The following is a 23693-nucleotide window of genomic DNA, read 5'->3' on the forward strand; positions in this document are numbered from 1 at the left end:
CTAGAGGCTAAGATGGAATACCTCAAGTGCCAGTTATTTCACGGCTGTCTTACTCTCCACGCGAAACACAACAGTGCAAGCACTGCTGCTTCACGGCAGGATTAGCGAGCAAGATGGTGGTAGCAATCCGGACGGACCTTGCACAAGGTCCTACCACCTGCAAATGTAATCGTAGTTTTGATTGTGCTATTCGAGAATTAAAATACCTAACAACTCTGTTTCATTTTGGAAATTGGTAGCATTATTCTTTATCATTGCTACAATCACCTGCATTAATATCTGTCACAGCGGAGCGCGCAAAAATATCTGACACGTTCTACCCACCCTAGAAATAGAGTCGTATCAGATATTTATGCACGCTTTGCTGTGTCAGATATTGGTGCTGGTGACTGTACAATATAAAACCCAGCCTCAATGGAAAGAACGTACCGTAAATTAACCAAAAATCGCACACATTGTTCGGTTATGAAGAGACTATTTAGTAAAAGTTCGTTTCGTCGGTGGTTCTCAAGTCTTATGTCACTTCTGTGCTGCACAATGGCGTCTCAAACTTAATGGCCTTGGGAGAACCTAAATTATGATTACGTGCGACTTTTGAAGGGAGTAAGTAAAAGTTGCCGACATCCACTTTCACCCGGGAAAATAGCTTTTTCGAAAAGCTTTTGGGAAAAAACTTATTTCGACTTTGTTGAGCAAAACAAATATTTTTGAAAAAAAAAAATGTAACAGGCAAGTAACAGGAAATAAAATTGCGTATGTCAAAAATATGAAAGGTTGACACCCATCATATTTTGATAAACTCCCAAATATTAAAAGAAAAATAGCCAAAATTTTGAAAACGTTAGTATTTTTTTTATGGAAAATTACATATGTTGGTTAAAACGTATTAAAATATCTGGAGAACAATTAAATCGTTCACGTAGTCTAGCAAAAAAAAAAAAAATAGAAGCACCGCGTATTAACAGTAGCGCTGGGAAAGTACAGTCGAACTGGTTCATGTACAGTCAAGTGCAAAAATATGTATTATTCTTACCTTTCAAAATACGTTACTCATACGACGACCTTATTACGTCGGTATAAGATTCTGTGGCATATATTTTTCAAGGGTTAGATTAGTCCATTTGTTTTTGCACTGGACGGTTCCAGGGTTATACCAATCAATTTTACTATGATTTCCTTAACAAAGCCGTGGTGGCAGAGTGGTTTGACCTATGGCCTCTCAAGCAGAGGATCGTGGGTTCAAACCCCGGCTCGCACCTCTGAGTTTTTTCGGAATTCATGTGCGAAGTTACATTAGAAATTTACCACGAGCTTTACGGTGAAGGAAAACATCGTGAGGAAACCTGCACAAACCTGCGAAGCAATTCAATGGTGTGTGTGAAGTTCCAATCCGCTCTGGGCCCGCGTGGGAACTGCGGCCCCAGCCCTCTTGCTCTGAGAGGAGGCCTGTGCCCAGCAGTGGGACGTATATAGGCTGGGATTATTATTATTTTTTTCCTTAACAAAAGTATGGGATCATCATGACATTAGTAGCACATAAGTTCCACCTTGATACATGATTCACTTTGTTTCACTGTTGTGACGGAGGATCGGTATAGTTCGAGTGTAAACAGTAGTAATCTGTTACGATAATTTATTGTCATGCTTGTTACCAGGCTAATAATTATGTAAATTCGCTTCAGCATTATGCTGAGCCAGTGTCCGATTCACAACCGCAATGACACATACTTTCCTACGTGTTGTCATATTTGTACTTAATACTATTGTTGTGTATTGTGTTGTGAATAAATGTATTTTCACTTCTCATGCTTGTAAAATTCGTGTTTATGCTATATCTAGGCGACATAAAATGACTTTTTATGCTCTACTGCATAAAATAAAATCTTCGTCTAAGGCCAAGGTAATCAGGTGTCAACAGCCACAAACCAAAAAGTTTCTGACATATATTTTTTAATAATTTTTAATTTATATAAAACTGAAAATCAATCAAATCAGTCAAGATAAAAAAAATGAATTATATAAAAATAAAAGGTACATAGATAGTGAATAATTGTTTTCATTGTTGCTATTTCATTTCCTCGCAATCCGTCCCGTACCGTACCGGCTCGGGTGGCTATATGAACGTCTTGGGTAAAATGGCTCGTCTTATGCTCTTGTAATCATCATCATCATCATCCAGCCTATATACGTCCCACTGCTGGGCACAGGCCTCCTCTCAGAACAAGAGGGCTTGGGCCATAGTTCCCACGCGGGCCCAGTGCGGATTGGGAACTTCACACACACCATTGAATTGCTTCGCAGGTTTGTGCAGGTTTCCTCACGATGTTTTCCTTCACCGCATAGCTCGTGGTAAATTTCAAATGTAATTCCGCACATGAATTTCGAAAACTCAGAGGTACGAGCCGGGGTTTGAACCCACGACCCTCGCTTGAGAGGCGATAGGTCAAACCACTAGGCCACCACGGCTTCACTTTTCATGTACCATCAGCCAAATAAGTGGTCTATCAATTTTTAAACAAGTTCCTTAAAATGAATATGTCGCTAAAGTCGAACTGTCAAGTTGACAGACACGTCTATTGGCATTATTGTATACAATCTACTATTTCTTTCTTTCTTTCTTTTAAATATTACTTGCAGATTCTGACTGACTTTGCAGTTGTTGGTAATTGTTCCACCGCCACAATTACAAAGAAGCGAGAGTGTGTAGTGGCGTGGGTGAGCGCAACCCAATCACCGAGGGTTGTTTATTTTTAGGATTCTGCACCTCAGTTGAAAACAACGAAAGAAAGTAAACATTTATTTGTCGCCATGGGAAAAAATAAAACTCAAATAAAAATGTGCATGTCACAAAATTGTCCCAAATCTTCAAAACAACCCAAACCCAACGGAACCCAACCAAAAGACCATCTAACCCCAAAGGATCACTTTGTTGTTCGTCCGTCTGTCAAGACTGTGTTTTCGGAACGCTTGGAAGTACCAAGCTGCCATTATCTTCCCGGCCTATATACGTCCCACTGCTGGGCACAGGCCTATCAGAATGAGAGGGCTTGGGCCATAGTTCCCACGCGGGCCCAGTGCGGATTGGGAACTTCACACGCACCATTGATATCTTCGCAGGTTTGTTGCAGGTTTCCTCACGATGTTTTCCTTCACTGTAATGTTCGTCAACCTGAAATAGTATCAAATGCTTAAATCTTTTTCTCCAGCAACGGTTATCTATTCTCCGAGCGATGATCACATTGGCTTTTGAAAAACTTCGGAACATAGAACCTCCTCCTTTTTTGAAGTCGGTTAAAAAAGCTTGTGTTACATGGATAATGTTTTTTTTAAATATTATCCGAGTTATTTAAACTATCAAAACCGCCTACGCCTCTAGCCTTCACAATAGAAATGGAAATGGGTTCTCATAAAGCTAGATATTTTTAGTGCTCAGTTATTTTTATACCAGACGACGCCGCTAAAGGTAAAGGTCAAATTAATGCATAGGCGTTATGCGGTGCACATTGCACAATCCTACTTTATTATAAATGCGAAAGTTTGTTTGTGTGTGTGTTTGTTTTGTTACTCCTACACGCTAAAACGGGTGGACGTATTTGTATGAAATCTGGTACGTAGATAGCTAGAACCTTTAGGGCATACATGTCCAAATGTCAGAAAGTCCAAAAAGTATGAAGGATGAAACGTCCTAGTGTCTAAAAGTCCAAGCGTCAAAAAGTCCATGGTCAAAAAGTCTGAAGGATGAAACGTCCTACTGTCTAAAAGTCCTAGCGTCAAAAAGTCCATGGTCAAAAAGTCCGAAGGATTAAACGTCCTAGTGTCTGAAAGTCCTAGCGTCAAAAAGTCCATGGTCAAAAAGTCCGAAGGATGAAACGTCCTACTGTCTAAAAGTCCTAGCGTCAAAAAGTCCATGGTCAAAAAGTCCGAAAGATGAAACGTCCTAGTGTCTAAAAGTCCTAGCGTCAAAAAGTCCATGGTCGAAAAGTCCGACGGGATAGGAATAAAATCTTGAAATTTAAACAGCTGGGTTTAGAGTCATGAATTTTTTTACAGTTGTTTTTAACACAACCTCAATGAAGCCTGGTTTTGTTCATAATAAGTAACATCTGGCGGCGCTAGGGTTGCCAACTTTTATTAGAAGAAATAGAATAATCTGATTTCGAAGGAAGTAAATAAAGAGTACGGCCTTTTTTTGGTTATGATAATGGGTTTGCATAATTTACATGACTGGCACTAGTATAGTAAACATTGTGTAAAAAAGAGTATTTTAACTGTTAGTGTTATAGATTATAGAGTACGCCTACATGATAATATATGATGATATAGAGTACAATAGGTATTCTATTTTAGAGTACGGTTGGCAACCCTACGGCTCTGAGATCTTTACTCTTTAAAAAATCGTTTTAACAGGCAGACACACGGACACATCAAACTTAACGCCCCTCTTTTTGCGCCAGGGGTTAAAAACCATCAGGAGTAAAATGTTTTTTCATCACACTTGCTCGTAAACAGTGTCGTAACATGCAGGCTACCTTGGTTGCAACCCCCCAAATAAAACCCTCGACCTTAATGTGCTTGTCATGAAACCCGTGGTCGGTAAATGAGTCATTGCCCGTACTAATTTTCATGCCATGAAGCCCTTGGTCGGTCGCATGAGTCAGTGCCCGTTTTGATGGCGCTGCGCCGTGCCGCGTGCGCGTGCGCGCGCTCCTGCTGCAGGACTACAGTCATGGTCTACATGCACACGCGGCTCAGGCACATGCTGAGGGAGGTAGAGGGCGGCGCTGCCAAGAGCACAGCCCAAGGTATCGCCAATATTTGGAAGAATTATATTTTTTCTTTTACAAATATAAAATTTACTTCAAATAGACTCTCGTTCGTAATTCCTTATTTACCGCCCTTAAGACACAATGTACTATAAACTAGATTATGGTAGTGACGTGTTATGTAGTTAGAAACGACTGTTTGATCCAGTAATGCTGCGCGATACTGTTAGGCAATAAACGCGAGCCAGCGATTAGGCGCACGCGCAAGACGTGAGCTGACGGCGATTCCAGGGGGGCTATGAATTCGAAAATCGAAGTTCGTATCGCAATCATCCCCCCAGCCCTCATCATCCATCCCAGCTATATATAAGTCCCACTGCTGGGCACAGGCCTCCTCTCAGAACAAGAGGGCTTGGGCCATAGTTCCCACGCGGCCCAGTGCGGATTGGCAACTTCACACGCACCATTGAATTGCTTCGCAGATTTGTGCAGGTTTCCTCGCGATGTTTTCCTTCACCCGCTCAGCTCGTGGTAAATTTCAAGTGTAATTCCGCACATGAATTTCGAAAAACACAGAGGTGCGAGCCGGGGTTTGAACCCACGACCCTCTGCTTGAGAGGCGATAGGTCAAACCACTAGGCCACCACGGCTTTTTGGCCACCACGGCTTTTTCCCCCTTTATGTCCTTTTATGTCCCTCTCACTCTCGTGTTAAATAATATAAGCGGCGGCGGGACGGCAACATACGAAGTTCTAATTTTGTACTTCGTTGTATAGGGCGTACACAGATGCCTTACTATAGCGCACTTGGAATCAGAATTATGTTCACCACTTCTTTCTACCACACGGTATAGGATGAGGGTAGAAAGAGACGGTGAATGCGATCGCAATCGCTCAGACGTTAGACAATACGGTCTCGGGTTGTATACAGTCGGTCGTGGACCGCGACTGTAGAGTTCACTACAGTTCATAATTTAGCCGGGTTATAAATACAAGTCGACGCACTTAAAAAGAGCTCTGGGTGGCTAGTGGAGGGGATACGTTCGCGCATCTGTCAACTAACAAGCCAATGGCGTGCGGCCGCGCGCGCGCTCCAAGCCAATTTGGTCAGTATTTCGCTCACTGCGCAGGTATATTTAGACGACCAGATGGCCTAGTGGTTAGAGAACCTGACTACGAAGCTTGAGGTCCCGGGTTCGATTCCCGTGTCGGGGCAGATATTTGTACGAAAAATACGAATGTTTGTTCTCGGGTCTTTAATATGTATTTAAGTATGTATCTATCTATATAATTATATTTATCCGTTGCTTAGTACCCATAACACAAGCTTTGCTAAGCTTACTTTGGGACTAGGTCAATTGGTGTGAATTGTCCCGTGATATTTATTTATTTATTTATTTATATGGCCAGATTTGCCAGGAGCTCTTTTTACGTGCGTTGATTTGTATTCGTAGTAAATGTATGATTCGTTTATTCACAGAAACATGGTGGCATGACGGTGGTATTGTAGTATTTTTACAAAAACTGATTATTTCTTAACCGCAAGTTTCTCTTGCTTTAACCCACGGCGCGCTGACCCGGTCACAACCGCCGCATTGTACATGCAAGCTATTCCACGCCGATTCGGGCCGTCCACTGCGAATGTGTAAAAACGGTTAGATTAACTGGTAACCGGTAATCTGGTGATGTCTAGACTTTTCGAGTGTTGCGTGTAAAGGTCGCTAAACGCGTCAGCGCCTCACCTTTGAAAACGTTACGTTGACTCGGTGTGGGTACTATAGTGTGTTAAACTCTTTGTTGTTCGTTCGGTTAGAACTGGCAATCTAGTTCTATTTTTAAATAGTAAAATGATCGAACACGAGTGTCTGGCTAGAAGATGAGTTGTATCACAGAGTTGTATCCCAGCAGCCAAGCGAATAAGTTCAATAAAAACAAATCATCCAAATGAAATATTTTATTTAAACTCCAAGCAATTCAACAGTATATAGCCACCTGGGAGTCCTGGGCCCTGACTTTTTAACAGACTTTTTACTTACGCCTTAGACGTGGTTCACCAGCTTTGTTATTTTGTACTTACTACTATTCGATCTGGTACAGGTGAAATGCCAGGATTTTGTAAAATTCCCCTGGGAATTCTAAAATTTCTTATCGTGGTCTTCATTGAGGTTGTGTTGAGAACAATTGTCCAAAATTTCAATACTAAACCCAGCGGTTGAAATTTCAAGATTATGTGGGAATATCGAGACTGTGTTATTCCATATCTTCAGCTACCTACATAAAAAATTTCATGACTCTAAGCCCAGCGGTTGTTATTTCGAGATTTTAACCCTATCCCGTGGAAATATCCGGTTAAAAAGTAGTCTATGTGTTATTCCAGATGTCCAGCTATCTACATACCAAATTTCATTTCACACACACACACACACACACACACACACACACAAACTTTCGCATTTATAATATTAGTAGGATATTACTTCAACGTTCTTAAGATTTTTTTTTGTCTCTTACCATCAGGAGACCCACTTGCTCGTTTGCCATCAGTCGCATAAAAAAAAAGATTATTACTTGATATAGTTTATTAATATAATAGTTTATTAATTTTCCGAACCGGTGGTAGATTTTTTTTTGACATTCATAAGTGCTTGTTCTGGCCTAAATTGAATAAAGATGTTTTGACTTTGACTTTGAATTGATTGGTTAACTTACAGAAATACGTTACTTTAACCTCCCTTAAAAAACCTGGCTGCCGGAAACACACTGTATACTCGTGATTGAAATATCTTTAGGATCATCTAGTATCATTGTTGTGTTTGTCGGCAGGTGTGGATCGACAGATGGGCCCAAGGTCGTCCTGCGGCATTGACGATTACGACACACTCATTGTTTTTAAAATGCCTGTCAATGTGACAGAACAACTGTATAAAGCCGGGGTTATATTAGAGCCACGCCGCGTGTCGCAACGCTGCCTGACTCAACGGGCTGTGATTACACTACAGTATCGTGTCGCCGCGCGTGCTGATTAATTTGTATGAATGCGCGTAGCCACGTGGTGATTGTACTAGCGCGGAGCGAGCCAACGCGTCACTTCCCCATCACCTAGCCCACGCCGATCGGAATCGAGCGGTCTGCGTGGCGTCAGCTCGCTCGGCGACACGCGGGGCTGTGCTAATGTAACCACGTTCATACAAAATGTATGTAACCGATTGCAATCCCACGCGTTGCGACACGCGGCGTGGCTCTAATATAACCCCGGCTTAAGAATAAGACTAACAAGTTTCGAGTAAACGTACGAGTGCCCGTCACTATCTCTACAGTCGCCATCTTTGCATTTTTTTATGAATGGACTGTAGAATTTTATATTTTCGATTATTTTTTAGACGTCGTGTATTCTACTATGTAGATGACCTGAAAACGTAAACAGAATCTTTTACTAGATTAATAAATCAAATAAAATAAATGCTGGAATAATGACCCTATAGTGGGTTTTGGTTTAAAAGGTTAATTTTAAGGTAAACAATTTTTAAAAATGGTTTCTTTTTTGTTTCAGCGGCCCTAGGGCTTCTCCTATGCGCGGGGACGACGCACGCGGGGGTCCCGCTCGGCCCCTCGGACCGCCCGGAGGCCTACTTCAACGGGAGCTCCTACATCCGCCTCTCCAGGCCCATCTCCCTCAAACAACTCGTCGGGCTGAGCTTTAGGACTTGTGTTGGTAAGTTTGATCATTAGTTGATCCTGTAGCCTTCATGCGATAAACTGACCGGTTGTTCTCTCTCTCTCTCTCTCCATCTTTTTCCCAAAATACCCTTTCCTAAAACACCCGTTCCAAAATAATAGTTTCCTAAATTGACCGTTATGCCAAAAGACCCGTTTATCATAGCATCCGTATACCAAAAGACCCGTGTTTCGTAGCATCCGTATGCTAAAAGATCCGTTTCTCATTTTCCGTAATGTGGAAAGGTGTTTTGGGAAACGAATATCAAGACAAACGTATCTTTTGGGAGAAGTAGATTTTGAGAAACGGATTATTTAGGAAAAGTTAGTGACGGGAACGGATGTTTTGGAAAACGGACAGAACGTTCCGAAACCATATTGGGTTTGGGACGTAGGCCTCCCCCATAGACCTCCAGTTGCTTCGGTTGGAAGCGGTCTGCGTCCACCGTGAACCCGCGGCTTTAACCAGCTCATCCGTCCATCTCATCGTCTTTACAGGTGGTAGGACCTTGTGCAATGTCCGCCCGGATTGTTACCACCATCTTGCTCGCTAATCCTGCCGTGAAGCTGCAGTGCTTGGCACTGTTGTGTTTCGGCGTGGAGAGTAACACAGCCGGTGAAATTACTGGCACTTGAGGTATCCCATCTTAGGCCTCTAGGTTGGCAACGCATCTGCAATCCCCCTGGTGTTGCAGGTGTCTGAGACCCACTTGCTCGTTTGCCATCCAGTCGAATAAAAAAAAACTCGTTACGCTACGCTTGCCGGCCCCGAACGGCCGACGGTCCCTGGATTCTAAAACCTAATTTAGCAGTTCATTGCAAAATTTCTCTCGTCCCGACGGCTTAAATAAAGTCTTCTTTTATTACAGAATGGTAGTTGATGCCAGTATTCAAACATTCTCGAGCTATGATGAAATCATAACACAGCCTTATGGGGTACCTACTTAGGAGCTTAATGTACACACAGATCAGTTGTATTAGTAAAAATATGAGTCGGCGTAATGAGGGCCATCGCGTATGAATTCGCCACTAGAGGCGCTAGTGTAGCGTGAGGTCTCCGAAATGTCAAATCTCATAGTTTTTGGGTGAGCTACGCGGGTTTATAATTAGAATAATTTTATGAATATTTTGCAATATCTGAAATTAATTATGGCAAATATGCATTCCGGGGCAATGAATGTCTGTGTTTTGATGAGACAGTTTTCTCTTTCGGAAACCTTTGTCCTCCCTTTTTTCCGAACAAAACGGGGACTATGCAACACTGTGGCATGCTCGATATTTTTATGGTACGGTTTTAAGGTGTATTAAATAAGATTTTAATCTAAACTTTGTTTTCACGCCCGTAATAACAGACTTTGAAAGCCATACTTAAAAACCTCACGCAACGATAGCCCTCATTTTGTACCCGTAGCCGTGGCGACTCAACTTAACCTATCTAATCTCAAGCAGAGTATCAAGGGATTAAGTCCGGGTTCGCATTTCTGAGTTTTTCGAAGTTACATTACAAATTTACCACCAAAAATGTGCGAGGATGTGTTACGTATTACGAGGAATGTGTTTTTCATGAATCAATAGAAATGCTTTACCTATACTCGCACAGCACATGCTCTAGTGGAAACAGCTAGATACATAAATAAATAAATATCATGGGACACTTGACACCAATTGACCTAGTCCCAAACTAAGCAAGTGAAACGACAGTGTTGATATTCAGGGAAAAAGAAATCTATTCATTATCCTGCATTGCAGTCTGTAAAGCTCTTTACCCATTCATGAAATTTGGTATGTAGCTGCATGTCTGAAATAACACATAGGCTACTTTTATTCCAATATTCCCACGGGATAGTTGTTCTTAACACAACACCTCAATGAACATTACGATATAAATTTTGGGATTTCCCACAGGATTTTTGTAAAATCCCGGAGTTTCTGCGTGCGAAGCTGCGGGTAAACTCTAGTCCTATATAACTTTTTTACAAATGTTGTCACGTCCTATATAACGTGTTTACTGCAAGTGGGCCTTAGTGTTTAGGCCGCGGCTTCGCACGCGTAACTATTCGATCTGGTAGTTACAATTGAAATTCCGGGATTTTACAAAATTCCTGTGGGAAATACCAAAATTTTTATCGTAATGTTCATTGAGGTGTTGTGTTAAGAACAACTATCCCGTGGGCATATTGGAATAAAAGTAGTCTATGTGTTATTTCAGACATGCAGCTACATACCAAATTTCATGAATGGGTAAAGAGCTTTACAGACTGCAGTGCAGGATAATGAATAGATTTCTTTTTCCCTGAATGGCAGCACTGGCATAGATAATATTCGCTCGTTTTTGGCTCGAAATTCGAACTCGTGATTTTATTTTGCTTAATATACAAAATGTACACACAAAAATCACCCTCATAGTTTTTCGCGATTCCCAAGGTCAAAGAATCGAATTGCTTTAAAATTCCAGTGAAATAATGCGTTGTTTGGGAGAAACGTGTCAAAATGGTGTTGTAGAGCGCCATCCTGCTGTGTGTCGTTTTTTTTGGTCCCGTTCTGGCGGTTCACTTTTATATTATAGATTCTCGGACAGAGTCGCGGGCAACAGCGTGTATTATCATCCCAGCCTATTTTCGTCCCACTGCTGGGCACAGGCCTCCTCTCTGAATGAGAGGGCTTGGGCCATAGTTCCCACGCGGGCCCAGTGCGGATTGGGAACTTCACACATACCATTGAATTAGTTCGCAGGTGTGTGCAGGTTTCCTCACGATGTTTTCCTTCACCGTAACCGTAGCGAGTATTATAAGATTCAGACAATAATCGGAAGGATGGTCCCTGAGCCTTAGTAATTAGGGTTCCGTTGACACAGATTGAGTTCGGAGCTCTGAGTCAATCATCTGGAAATATTATGTATTTAGTCGGACAGTCGGGATTTTAGGTCAAAAGTCCTGGCTAATCCGATGAGATGAATCCGTAAGTAACACGGATTAGGATAATTATAGCAAATACTAATTAATTGATATTTGTTAGAGCAATCTTAGTTTACTTTGGTCGGTCATATTTGCTATAAAGCTCAGTTTTTTGTATTAGTTATTTATTATAACATAGATTCGTCACTCGTGTTTAATAACCATTTTTGTTTTCCTTTAACTTTAACTAGTGGTTAGAGAACCTGACTACGAAGCTTGATGATTAATACGAATGTTTGTTCTCGGGTCTTGGGTGTTTAATATGTTAAGATTGGTTTTTTGGAATCTTTTTGTATTCGGTCATCCCGTAAAACCTAAATTAAAAAATACAAACTGAAATAAAGATGCACAGAAAAAACAGAAAAATAAGACCATCACTGGGAATCGAACCCCGGTCCTCGGTAATCCGTACCGCGTGCTATACCGCTACACCACTGATGGACCGTCAGTCTTATTTTTCTGTTTTTTCTGTGCATCTTTATTTCAGTTTGTATTTTCTGTTTAATATGTATTTATATCAATATATAAGTACGTTTATCCGTTGCCTAGTATCCATAGTACAAGCTTTGCTTGGTTTGGGACCAGGCCGTCCTAACGTTTCTGATGCTCGCGAGCGCAATCAAATGACAGATTTCGCATACAAAAACTGTCACTTGATCGCGAGCGTCAGAAACGTTAGATCAGGGTTACTCAAAGTGGGGTACGCGAACCCCTAGGGGTTCGCTATTCGACGTTAGGGGGTTCGCGACAAGGTTTATGTGACTCCAAAAACCACCAGGCTGCAAGACTTAGCAAGATGATTAAGATTGGTTTTTGGTCTTTTTTTTTATTTCAACTCCAAATTTGTTACTTATTTGTTTGTTATTTGTTGTTGTTTGTTTCAGTTGGCAAGATGATTCTTACCTATATTTGTTACCTTTTATTGAAATAAATAATGTACATTATATTATGATGATGATTGAAATAAAAATAACCTTAGTTTCTCCAACAGTCAATTTTATTACTTTATTTGAGGGGGGGGGTAGGGGTTCGCTATCGTCTGGAAACTTTAACAGGGGTACGTGGAGCCATAAGTTTGAGAAACCCCGCGTTATATAATACAGCCTCAGCTCAGGTCAGTGTTTATATTAATTACCTGACTGAGGATTCGCGCTGTCATCGTTCATCCACCATTACCTCACATATTTCGTTTTCTAGATTTTATTACCGTACAACGGCAAAAACTACTAGACACTGGCAAAATTGTCCTCCGATGGACAGAGCCATATTATTTTAAAGAAACAACAACAATTACCTGGCTAAAAAATTGTGTGGAGTTGCGCGGAGCACTGGCAAACTGTCTAGATCACGGAGTCTACAACAAATGATATAAAGATAGTTGAATCTTACGCAAATATTATTGTCGTAAGATTGTGTTTAGAATCAAAATGCCGTTGTAGTGAATCATTGGAGTATTAGTAGCCGGCTGCATAGAATGCAGTTGCCATTATTATGTTTAACTTGTGCTGGCATGAATAAGTAATGATAATGAGCTGTTACGTATTATTTTAAACTTGGTGACTCACGTGGTTTATCATAGAAACAGATAGAAATTACTTTGGTACGGCAATACAGGAATAGAACGCATTCCGTGGAAAAAAGAATAAAAAAACGGTTATTAAAGGCTAATAAATATCATAAATATCATGGGACAATTGACACCAACTGACCTGGTCCCAAACTAAGCAAAGCTTGTACTATGGGTACTAGACAACGGATAAACAGCGACAAAAGTAAGCGACATTTTTTTAAGGTAGTGAGTTATATACATGTTTGGAATCAGTAAATTTTACTGATTCAAAATATGTATATAACTCACTATCTTAAAAAAATGTCGCTTAGTCCATTTCACCTTTCAAGCGTTGAATATAGATTAAAACATACTTAAATAGAAACAAAGAAAGAAGAAATATTAATTCGTGACAATTACAAAAAAAAAAACAGAAGAAAACTAAAAAAATACGTATCACGGCCACGAAATGGTCCCAAATCCGGCGCCGGTCTTCCTTTGGGACCATCAGGACTGCACAAATTTTACAAAAATAAATAAAACAACACACAGTGAAACCAACATGCTACTTAACTGCAAAAACGACGATAAATCAAATTCCATTACCCAGCAGGAACCGAAAGAGTATAAAATAAGTGAATCGAGCAAAAAAAAAAAACATCCAAGACCCGAGAACAAGCATTCGTAGTATTCATACAAATATTTGCCCCGACGGAGATCGAACCCGGGACCTCAAGCTTCGTAGTCAGGTTCTCTAACCACAGTGGCTTTAAAATAAGCGGGACAGAGGCATGTAGGCGCGATTTGCCGTAATGCAAATTCTCTTTATTTAAATTTTCTTTATTTATCAGAGAGAAAGATAGAGAGATTCATGATTGCACAATGATTTACATTGTGGCCAGAGGCCCGGATTCACAATCGTTTTCATCTCTTTCTGTCCCTCGGTATAGAACGATGGTGGTAAGAGATGGGGAATGCGATCGGGAACGTCAGAGTGTTAAACCCGGTTTAGACCTGCAAGAGAAATCGTGCAAGTTGCATTACATTGCGAGGCCGTAAAGCCAACGAGTTTGTAGTGGTCAATCGAGCGCCGCGATGTAATTTAACTTGCACGATTTTTCTTGCAGACCTAAACTGCGCGTTAGCTGAGTTGCGTGCGTTTGTCATTCGCACGTGGCCTCCAATAGATCAGATTACTGACCGCTATGCTATAACTCATATGGCCTTATTTCAAGCTATAGTTTAATACTGAGGCTTCAAAGGGCTACTCTATGTGGGACTCTGTGCTAAAGTTATAAGGTTCAAAATTGGATGTCTGAAGTCAAGTGGTATGGCTTCAGGCGTGATTTAAAGATTGGGTCAAGTTACTGAAGACTATATATACTTGAGTATGGAATCCTAAAAAATTCAACGTATGGTAGTCCACAAACATAGGTTGCCTGCAAGAGATCGCTCTGAAACGTAGTTTCTAATTTTTCTGTTTTGCGAAGAAACAAGGGAAAAGTTTGTAGTCCAGTCAAAAACTGACCCAAATCGGCTTACGTTTAGCGGGTGTACACGCTGACAACCTGAAATGCCTGCTTATATTTTTCACTTCATAAATACATATGCCTTAATAACTACTTAGTTATAATTAGTAAGTACAGGAAGGGAAGCAACCTACGTTATACCCACATAGAATAACCACTGCTAAATAACTATAATAAGCATTGTACATGTGTTTTTGTACACAAGCAGGGGTGGGATTAGGGTGACCATAGCGATATTTGGTAAAGACACGGCAAGACTCCGCACACAACTAAGTGTTGAAGCCTGTAGGATTATTTAAGAATAGGGAATATTACTGAAATTTTCTCCCGTTAGATTGCAGCACTAGCACAAAACCGTAAAAAGTTTTTTGAGTATCTTAAATTTCAATTACATTATTGGAAATATGGCTCTATCGTTACTATCAATGTAAATGTCATGTTATTTTGTTACTAATATATATACCTTGATTTCTATAGGTACTAATACTCTTTGGTCATGATCTGTCATGGCGACAAAATATAAAGAGAACTGACGTTGTCATGGGTTTGCGCTAGTGTCGCCCCCTGCGCAGAGCTTTGCCTAATATGCCCTATTGGATAGTTTACTAGGTAAAAAACCATCACCATCCATTGATTATTTGACGGTTAAATGAGATGCCGTCTCTGTTTGTTTTGTTCGAATAGACGGAGACGGCATCACATTTATCCGCCAAATAAAATTAATCAATGAGTGGTGAAACAGCCCCGTGTTAGAGTTCCAAAAAATATTGGACACGCGTCTTTTTTTCGTCAATCAAACAAAACTGAGGGGAAAAGACGCGTTGGAAGAAGGAAGAAATCGTGGCTCCGAAACATCAGAGAGTGGACCGGTATCGCCAGTTTGGGAGAACTGTTTTCTCTGGCGAAAAAATAAGGAGAGATAAGCGGAGCTGACAGCCAACCTCCAGTAGTGGAGAGGCACTGCAAGAAGAAGAAGAAACAAAACTGACAATGGAACGCGCCAAAGTTCGGGTCACGTCACTCCTTAGTAACAATGTAATAATATGTGACATCACACGTAACTTTAACCGGCAGTGTTCATAATTTTTTTGCTAATTGACCAAATACAGAAAATGTTTGCGATATTTTTAGAAAATGTAACTGATGAACTAATTATATATTTTTAGGGAAATTAGTGGTTAATTTCTTTGTCACTTTGGTTGGACTTCAGAAGTCTATTATTAATTATATCACTCGCTCACTATGATAAACAGCCGGGCGGGCAAATGCCTGCTAACGTCCGCTCCGGCCTTTGGATTATTTCACTGTAGTTCATTGATTGGAGCAATTATTTTTTCACACCTCTCCTTCAGAAAAGTAACTTTTCCTCCCTGACGAGAGGGAGCAAAGTACCGTCCTCGCCGTAAATACATCATTTTGCTCCCTTATGGCACAAATAACTATATATTATTTATTTCTCTCTTTTGTTCCTTTACAAAGTTCCTTTCTTCCTCGCTTGTAATGGGTGTATGTATTAAAAAGTAAATCTTAGCAGTCCTATTAAATGTACTGGCAAAGGGACTACTGCGAATATCCCGGCCAATCCCAGACGTGTGGTCACCTCACCTGTTCGCTCGTTAGTCGTTCGCCAATTAATACGTCCGTTTCATCTTACAATAGTTCTGTTTCATTCATGCAGACACGCGGAACACCTCGTGTAACGTTCTTGGTACAGTTCAAGTGTTCATTGTGTTGTATGTTTAACTCCTAAAGCAAGGTTTCGCGTTAGGAGTACAATCATCCGTATAGGTAGAGTCATTCGCGACGCGTGCCGTGGTTCTTATTACAATGTGATTAATGTCTAATATTGACAAAATCACGCGTCTTCGTGGATGGCACTAGGTATAGCAAAGCATTAAGTTAGGCTACGATTCTACCAGAGATGTGCCAGGTGTCGCGAGGAATGTGCTTTTCATGTCATCATCATCATCCCAGCCTATATACGTCCCACTGCTGGGCACAGGCCTCCTCTCAGAATGAGAGTGCTTGGGCAGTAGTTCCCACTCGGCCACCACGGCTTCACTTTTCATGTACCATCAGCCAAATAAGTGGTCTATCAATTTTTAAACAAGTTCCTTAAAATGAATATGTCGCTAAAGTCGAACTGTCAAGTTGACAGACACGTCTATTGGCATTATTATTTTATGACATGCAAACGATTATCAACTTTAGGGTGGTAGACCACATGTTTGGCTGATGGTACCAATAGAAACCCCTCATTTACCTCGCCTCGCATAGCACCGCTTGGTCTGGTGGAAACAGCTGAAGCGTTCCTATTGGTTCACGGATAAACATATTCTTGCACATAGATAGTTGAATTGAAATGCAGCCTCGATGCTTCATAGTTTTCAGTGTTGCCACCTTGCCCAAAGAAAAAGTTGCTAAACATACGGTAAAAAGTATGTAGTTTCTAAAAATTCTCTGTTACATTATTATTTACGGAAAAATGTATTCAAAATCGATGTCATCTTGTGATGTATCTATAAGTGATTTGTCTGCCTTCACTTATTGTATAAATTGTAAGTTTCTCGGTGTATTGGTTTATCACTGTAATGCCGTGCAAATGTATTTTAATAATAAATTAAATATATGTATACATGTTGAAGAGAGAGAGATCGCTCTTAAGCGATAAGGCCGCCTATTGCTCACCTTGTAATTTTAATAATTTGTTTTCTGTATCGCTTACTATGTCTGGTGTACAATAAAGAGTCTTTGTATTGTATTGTATTGTATTGTATTGAAGGTTCGGCTTCTTAATTTTCTTGAAGGATATTCGTTTCGTTTTACATTAGAAATTAAATTGTTTGAAACGGTGGTAACTTACTTGTTTTAAGTAGCTAGAAAGTGTGGCAAAAAAATTTGACCTCTAAATTTTTTTTTGTAGCTAACTATTCCGTAAATGTGGCTAGATCTAGCTAAAATTTGGCTAAAGTGGCAACACTGATGGTTTTATTCCTATCACGAATACTCCACATATATTTGGACGAAGGCTTTGAATTGTAAACCACTTCCTTAGAAGGATCTCATTCTGAAAGAAGTGCTCTCAAAAAGTGCGCTTCCCATACGTTGTGTACATTCACCTGCATTAATATATGCTATAGCGGAGCGTGCATAAATATCTGACATGTCCCAAGGGCCCGAGAAATACTCTCGTGTCCGTTAATTATGCACGCTTTGGATATTAATGCTGGTGACTATACTTTTCAGATCGAGCCTTTTCCCAGAAAGTGCTTTTCCCTTAATGTTATTTTCTTTTCAATGGGTATTTTATCGTTCTCCATTGTAACTACAAAACAAAGGTCGGTGAGTAGTTTTTCTGCGAATTATTCTGCATTACATTTTCCTCATCTGATGTGTTCTAAGTCGGGTCGTTGTCGGGATTTATCATCGCGGTACGATGCATACCGGCCAGATGTGAAAATGAGTTTGGACGTGAGCAGGAAAAACAGGGTCGGTATTTTTGTGTCGGTAAAATTTGGACCGGTAAAGAGTGGCACTCAGCAAGTGTATATTTAGAGGAACGCGCACATTTTGAGAAAGAGATTTTTAGTGTGTGTTATGATTCTAAGCTGACGAAAGCTAGCGTTAGAGGGCCTACTCCGAAAATCGAAGTTCGTATCGTGCCGTCCCTCTCGCTCTCGTTTCAAATAGTATAAGTGTCAGAGGGAGCGAACGACACCAACTTCGATTTCCAGATTTCGTAGTAGCCCTGCTGGTCTCAATCACCACTGCGCCACCGGCGGTGCAGCAGACAATTTTCTAATACATTCCGATTTGCGATTGGTGCCTGTAATACCGTTGTGCGGTGAGCAGTGCCGTTGGGTCGTCGATACAATGTCGGCCCGGCCATGACACCGCGCGCATTTCTCTCTTCATTGCGTGTGTTGTTTGCTATGCGCTGCGGTGTACGGCTCAGCCACGCAATGAACAGGGAAGAAGCAGCGCCGGTGATCGCGCGAAAAAATAAATCAGGTAGCGTTAGACGAATGCGGTCCTGCAGGGCTACTACGAACTCGAAACTCGAAGTTCGTATCGTGCCGTCCCTCTCGCTCTCGTATTAAATAGTATAAGTGTCAGAGGGACCGCACGACACGAACTTCGAGTTTCGAGTTTCGTAGTAGCCCTGCAGAATCGCGCCTTGTAGTTACCCTGTCTAGATGGCTAGGTTATCTGGTCTCACCAGTGTGTTTGTTAGCTATACTTTTGTGTGTGTTTCATACTTCAATAACACCAGCACCAATATCAGACACAGCGAAGCGTTGATAAATACCTGACACACTTCTATTTCGTGTCAGATATTTTTGCACGCTTCGCTGAGACGGATATTAATGTAGGCGATTGTACATTCGCCTCGCTTTTAACTCCGGAATTCGCCAATGTGATAGATAAGGTTCTAATATCTACGCACCATCCAGGTGGCGAGCTCTTCTCGCAGAGGTTCGAAGGCTACACTCTCCACGTCACGGCGCTCCTGAAGCAGGTGGTTGTGTCCTGGGCGCGCCCGGGGCAGCCGCAGCGGGAGGCTTCCCTGGACAAGAGCACCCTGGACAACAGGTGGCACTGGGTGGCGCTCAACTACCAGCCCAGTCCGCCCACGCTAGCCCTGGAGGTGGATAAGGATTCGCAGGTGATTATGAGCTGGTTTCCCAGTATATACCTAGTAATTTTTCTTAGTAACTTTAATAATTTTCCCATACTATTCATTTCCCAGCAGTTTCATATGGACGAACAATAGTATTTTATGCAACTGTATCGTAATAGAGGTCCGTAAAGTTGCATACAATATTTTATCTATATCCATATATGTATTAAATCCTCTATCATGTGTTCCGCGAACCATTGATAATGACCTGCATTAACTCTAACTAGGTAGGTATGTCTGCCTCACGAGCTGCGCCCGCGACGACCTGCTGCTGCACGTGGTTGCGCCCCCCCCCCATGCTGTAATGATGTATGAAATCTCATTACGATACAGATGACCATTACGATACAGCCGTGTTCATAATAGAATCCAATGTCGTAATGCTGGTCATTACCTATGGTTTTTGAACGCATAAATTGAGGATTTACTATATGTAGATAACGTGTTTTACGAGTAGTTCATTGATATGGACCTCCGCAAAGTAACGCCTGATTCAATAAATCATTCGGGAAACATATTTTCGGCGAAGAATTAGAGTATGATTGGTTATTTGGAGTCTTTTTGTATTTTTTATTTCAACTCCAAATTTGTTACTTTTACGGGTATCCCGTGAAACCATATCGAAAATACAAACTGAGACATGGATGCACAGAAAAACCAGAAAAAGAGACCAGCGCTGGGAATCGAACCCAGGTCCTCAGCAATCCGTGCTGCGTGCTATAACCCCTACACCACCGCTGGACAGGAATTTAGACACGAATTTTGCCTATGCATACATATCTCAGGTTGCTTATTTCTACTACGCTACTTATGCAGCAGCACTAGCGACATCTATGTTTTCGCTCTCATCGAGAGTATTTTCGATGAAGAATTAGAGAACCAATTAACTACTTTGTCATGCATTACGATGCTCTATCTGAATCAGACATTCCCACACTTATCTTTTACCTTAACTAGTTTTGAATTTCCTAAAGCGTCGATGACACTAGGCCAGTTCACAATAAGGTCCAACCGAGATCTCGCCCAGGCTCGTGCGTCTGGTACTTTACTGACGCCCTAACTAACAAGAGTAACATGCGAAACGCTTATATTTTTGAGTATTCCTCGCCATAGGTATAAGATGTTAGGTTACACTCGATTTTAATGAAAATTGGCACTTTAGAGTTGAATATTTTGCAAACAAACCACTGAATCGAAAAATTGTTTTAGCAACCCCTAATGGTTTTGAAAGATTTATCCAACGATACCCCACACTACAAGATTGGATGAGAAAAAAAATCACCCCCACTTTACGTCTATGGGAGGTACTCTAAAAAAAAATAATTTTGATTTTACCAATTTTTTATTATACCATTTTGTCGGCATAGTTTGCAAAATGACAGCTTTCTAGCATTGATAGTCCCTGAGCAAAGCCGCGGGCGGACAGACAGACAGACATGGCGAAACTATAAGGGTTCTGTTTTTGCCATTTTGGCTACGGAACCCTAAAAAGCAGTCTCGGTTGGATGTCTCGTAAACTAGCCCCGTGTCATCGACGCTTAAGATTAACTTTCATGGAATCGTCTCCCAGGTGATATCAAACCTGAGTCTGAACCCGGAGCTGCTGTCGCCCGGCGCGCTGGAGGACGACGGCGCCGTGGTGCTCGTCGGGAACGTGTTCAGCGGCTGCATCCACGAGGGTCCGCAGCTGGAGTTCCACGCCAACGCGCAGCTGAGGAACGTCGAGTTCGGGAACTGTCCGCTCAGCACCACCAACAACTGTTAGTGGACATGTCACCCACATCCATGCTAATATAAATGAGTGTGTTTGTATGTTTGTAAGTCTTTAACGTTGAAACGGAGCGACGGATCGACGTGTATTTTAACCCCCGACGCAAACAGAGTGGTGTTATAAGTTTGATCGCTATGTGTGTCTGTGTCTCTGTCTGTGGCACCGTAGCTCTTAGACGGGTGGACCGATTTGAATGCGGTTGTTTAAAGCAGGTTTACTAACGATGGTTCTTAGGCATGCTTTATCAAAATCGGTGACAAAGTCGAGGGTTTTCCAACTTTTTGTTTTTTAGGTTATTATTATTACACAGCACAAATTGAGAATAAAAAAAATAAAAAAAATTGTGCTTGTGTAATATTCTAGCAAAAAAACACCATATTCAAATGACGACAAACGATGTCATTTCGAATATCGTTCGTCAATCCTACTAATATTATAAATGTGAAAGTTTGTGAGTGAGTGAGTGAGCGAGTGAGTCTACTCACTCGAGTATGTTTGTTACTTCTTCACGCTGAAACGGCTGGACGGATTTGGATGAAATTTGGCAAAATGTTAGTTCATAACCTGGATTAAAATACAGGATACTTTTTATCCCGATATTCCCACGAGATAGGGATAAAATCTCTAAATAACAACCGCTGGGCTTAGAGTCATGAAATTTGGTATGTAGGTAGCTGCACGTCTGGAATAACACATAGGCTACCTACTTTTCATCCCGATATTCCCACAGGATAGGGATAAATCTCGAAATAACATCAGCTGGCTTTAGAGTCATGAAATTTGGCATGGGTGTTTTAATTTAACCGCCACCAGGCCAGCTATTTGACTTTCTGATACGACACCTTCACCAGCAGGGCTATAAAAAAATTTGAAAATCGAAGTTCGTGTCGTTCCGTCTCTCTGACACTTCTACACACGTGAGCGTACGATACGGTACGATAGTTCGATTTTCGAATTTGGGAGTAGACCCTCTGGTCAAAGCCTTACAATCTTGGTCTTCCTCTGCCTCGTGTACTGTTACACCGCCACTGACGCCTCAAACACTGTTCCGCAGGCACGGACCGCGTCGACGTGCTGCGTCGGCCTCCGAAGGACCACTGCTACAACGAGCCCTGCATGCGTCACGGCACCTGCATCTCGAGACACGATAAGTACGTATAACGCGACATACGGCATTATTACAATGAGGGCTATCGCGTATGAAATCGCCACTAGAGGCGCCAGTGTAGCGTGAGGTCTCCGAAATGTCAAATCTCATAGTTTTTAGTTGAGCTACGCGGGTTTATTTATAATTAGAATAATTTTGTGAATATTTTTCAATATCTGAAATTAATTATGGCAAATAGTTTCAAATTTGGAACAGCTGTCAAATCAAATGGGCCTCTATTCTGGTATACATTGTAGATACAACATTATTCTCGACACAAAAAGTCACTTTGGTTTGTTTTTAAACATAAATCTAGCATAAATCGCACGACAATTTGATGTCGAGCTCGAGCGACATAAGAATAAAGACTTCATTGATTTGTCTGTGTCTTGAAAAACATTCGTTGTTTTTTTTTTGTTTTGTTGTTGTTAAAAACTATAACAAAAAAAAATCTTGCATGTAATTGCATGCATGTGTTTTAATTTGCGTTTCAACTAGAGATGTGTTACCGAGGAATGTGTTTACGTGAGCCAATAGGAACGCTTCGTTTACCTACTACTATTTTTTTTTTCCTTGAAAAATGTTTGTTCTTATGAACACACAAACTAACACAATTTGTCTAATCAATATTATATTAGTAATAAGTGGATTGCCTAGTTTAACTTGGAAGCAATAGCGTATATATACAAGTTTAGCGTATTTATTTTATTCATGCAGCAATGCGATTGATTTTGTTCGCTTAATGGATTTTTTTCTATGTTTTAATTAAAACTAGGTATACAGCGTGTATTTTTGATACTACCTCAAACTTTAAGGGCAGTTATTAAAAATCCCGAGAACTCATGTTGATCATCAAGAGAAGAAAGGTAGCCTATCTAGGACATGTATTAAGGCATGAGCGCTATCATTTACTTCAGACGATAATGATGGGAAAAATTTAGGGGAAAAGACGCGTCGGAAGAAGGAAGAAATAGTGGCTCCGAAACATCAGAGAGTGAACCGGTATCGCCAGTGTGGAAGAACTGTTTTCTCTGGCGAGAAATAAGGAGAGATATGCGGAGCTGACAGCCAACCTCCAGTAGTGGAGAGGCACTGCAAGAAGATTGAAGGCCCCAATGATCACATTTTATTATGTTTTAGTAAAACAATTAGACTTATTATTTTCCTTACAAAATGAATTATCACGCAATGTGTCACTACGCTATACTACTCTGTTTTTATTCGAAACGTCGCACTTGTTGACGTGACAGCTGTCACAGAACGCTTCTCTCTCGTATCAAATTATTGTATAGTCAAGGGCAAAGATACAAAAATATGTATACACGACTTAAGCACTTAACATTAAGACCGTGTATACATATTTTTGCAACTTTGGCCGTGTCGATATCTTTGCCCTTGACTGTACGCATCACATTGCTGCTCGAAGATATTTCAAAAATTAATTAAAATTAACAATTTATTTGTTTTGATATCGGTTCACAGCATTTTAATCTTCGTCTGGTTACAGTTTGAGGTAGTATCAAAAATACACGCTGTATAATTATTAAAAAAGGGTGCACGAGGTGTGCTTCCTATATAAGGGCACA

The 23693-nt window shown here is 40.9% G+C and overlaps 1 protein-coding gene across 1 annotated transcript in view; it reads left to right on the plus strand.

The window, feature by feature from the left end:
- The window catches only part of LOC141440484 (protein crumbs-like), a gene marked incomplete in the record, with an annotated part of 135785 nt that overhangs the window by 40375 nt on the left and 71717 nt on the right, over positions 1 to 23693 (plus strand). Inside the window, 4 exon segments of the mRNA XM_074105013.1 lie at positions 8313 to 8474; positions 18963 to 19174; positions 20760 to 20949; positions 22015 to 22111. Of these exon segments, the coding sequence (XP_073961114.1) occupies positions 8313 to 8474; positions 18963 to 19174; positions 20760 to 20949; positions 22015 to 22111 (661 nt within the window).

The sequence above is a fragment of the Choristoneura fumiferana genome, chromosome Z (assembly GCF_025370935.1).
Source record: "Choristoneura fumiferana chromosome Z, NRCan_CFum_1, whole genome shotgun sequence".
In the NCBI taxonomy this organism is placed as follows: domain Eukaryota; kingdom Metazoa; phylum Arthropoda; class Insecta; order Lepidoptera; family Tortricidae; genus Choristoneura; species Choristoneura fumiferana.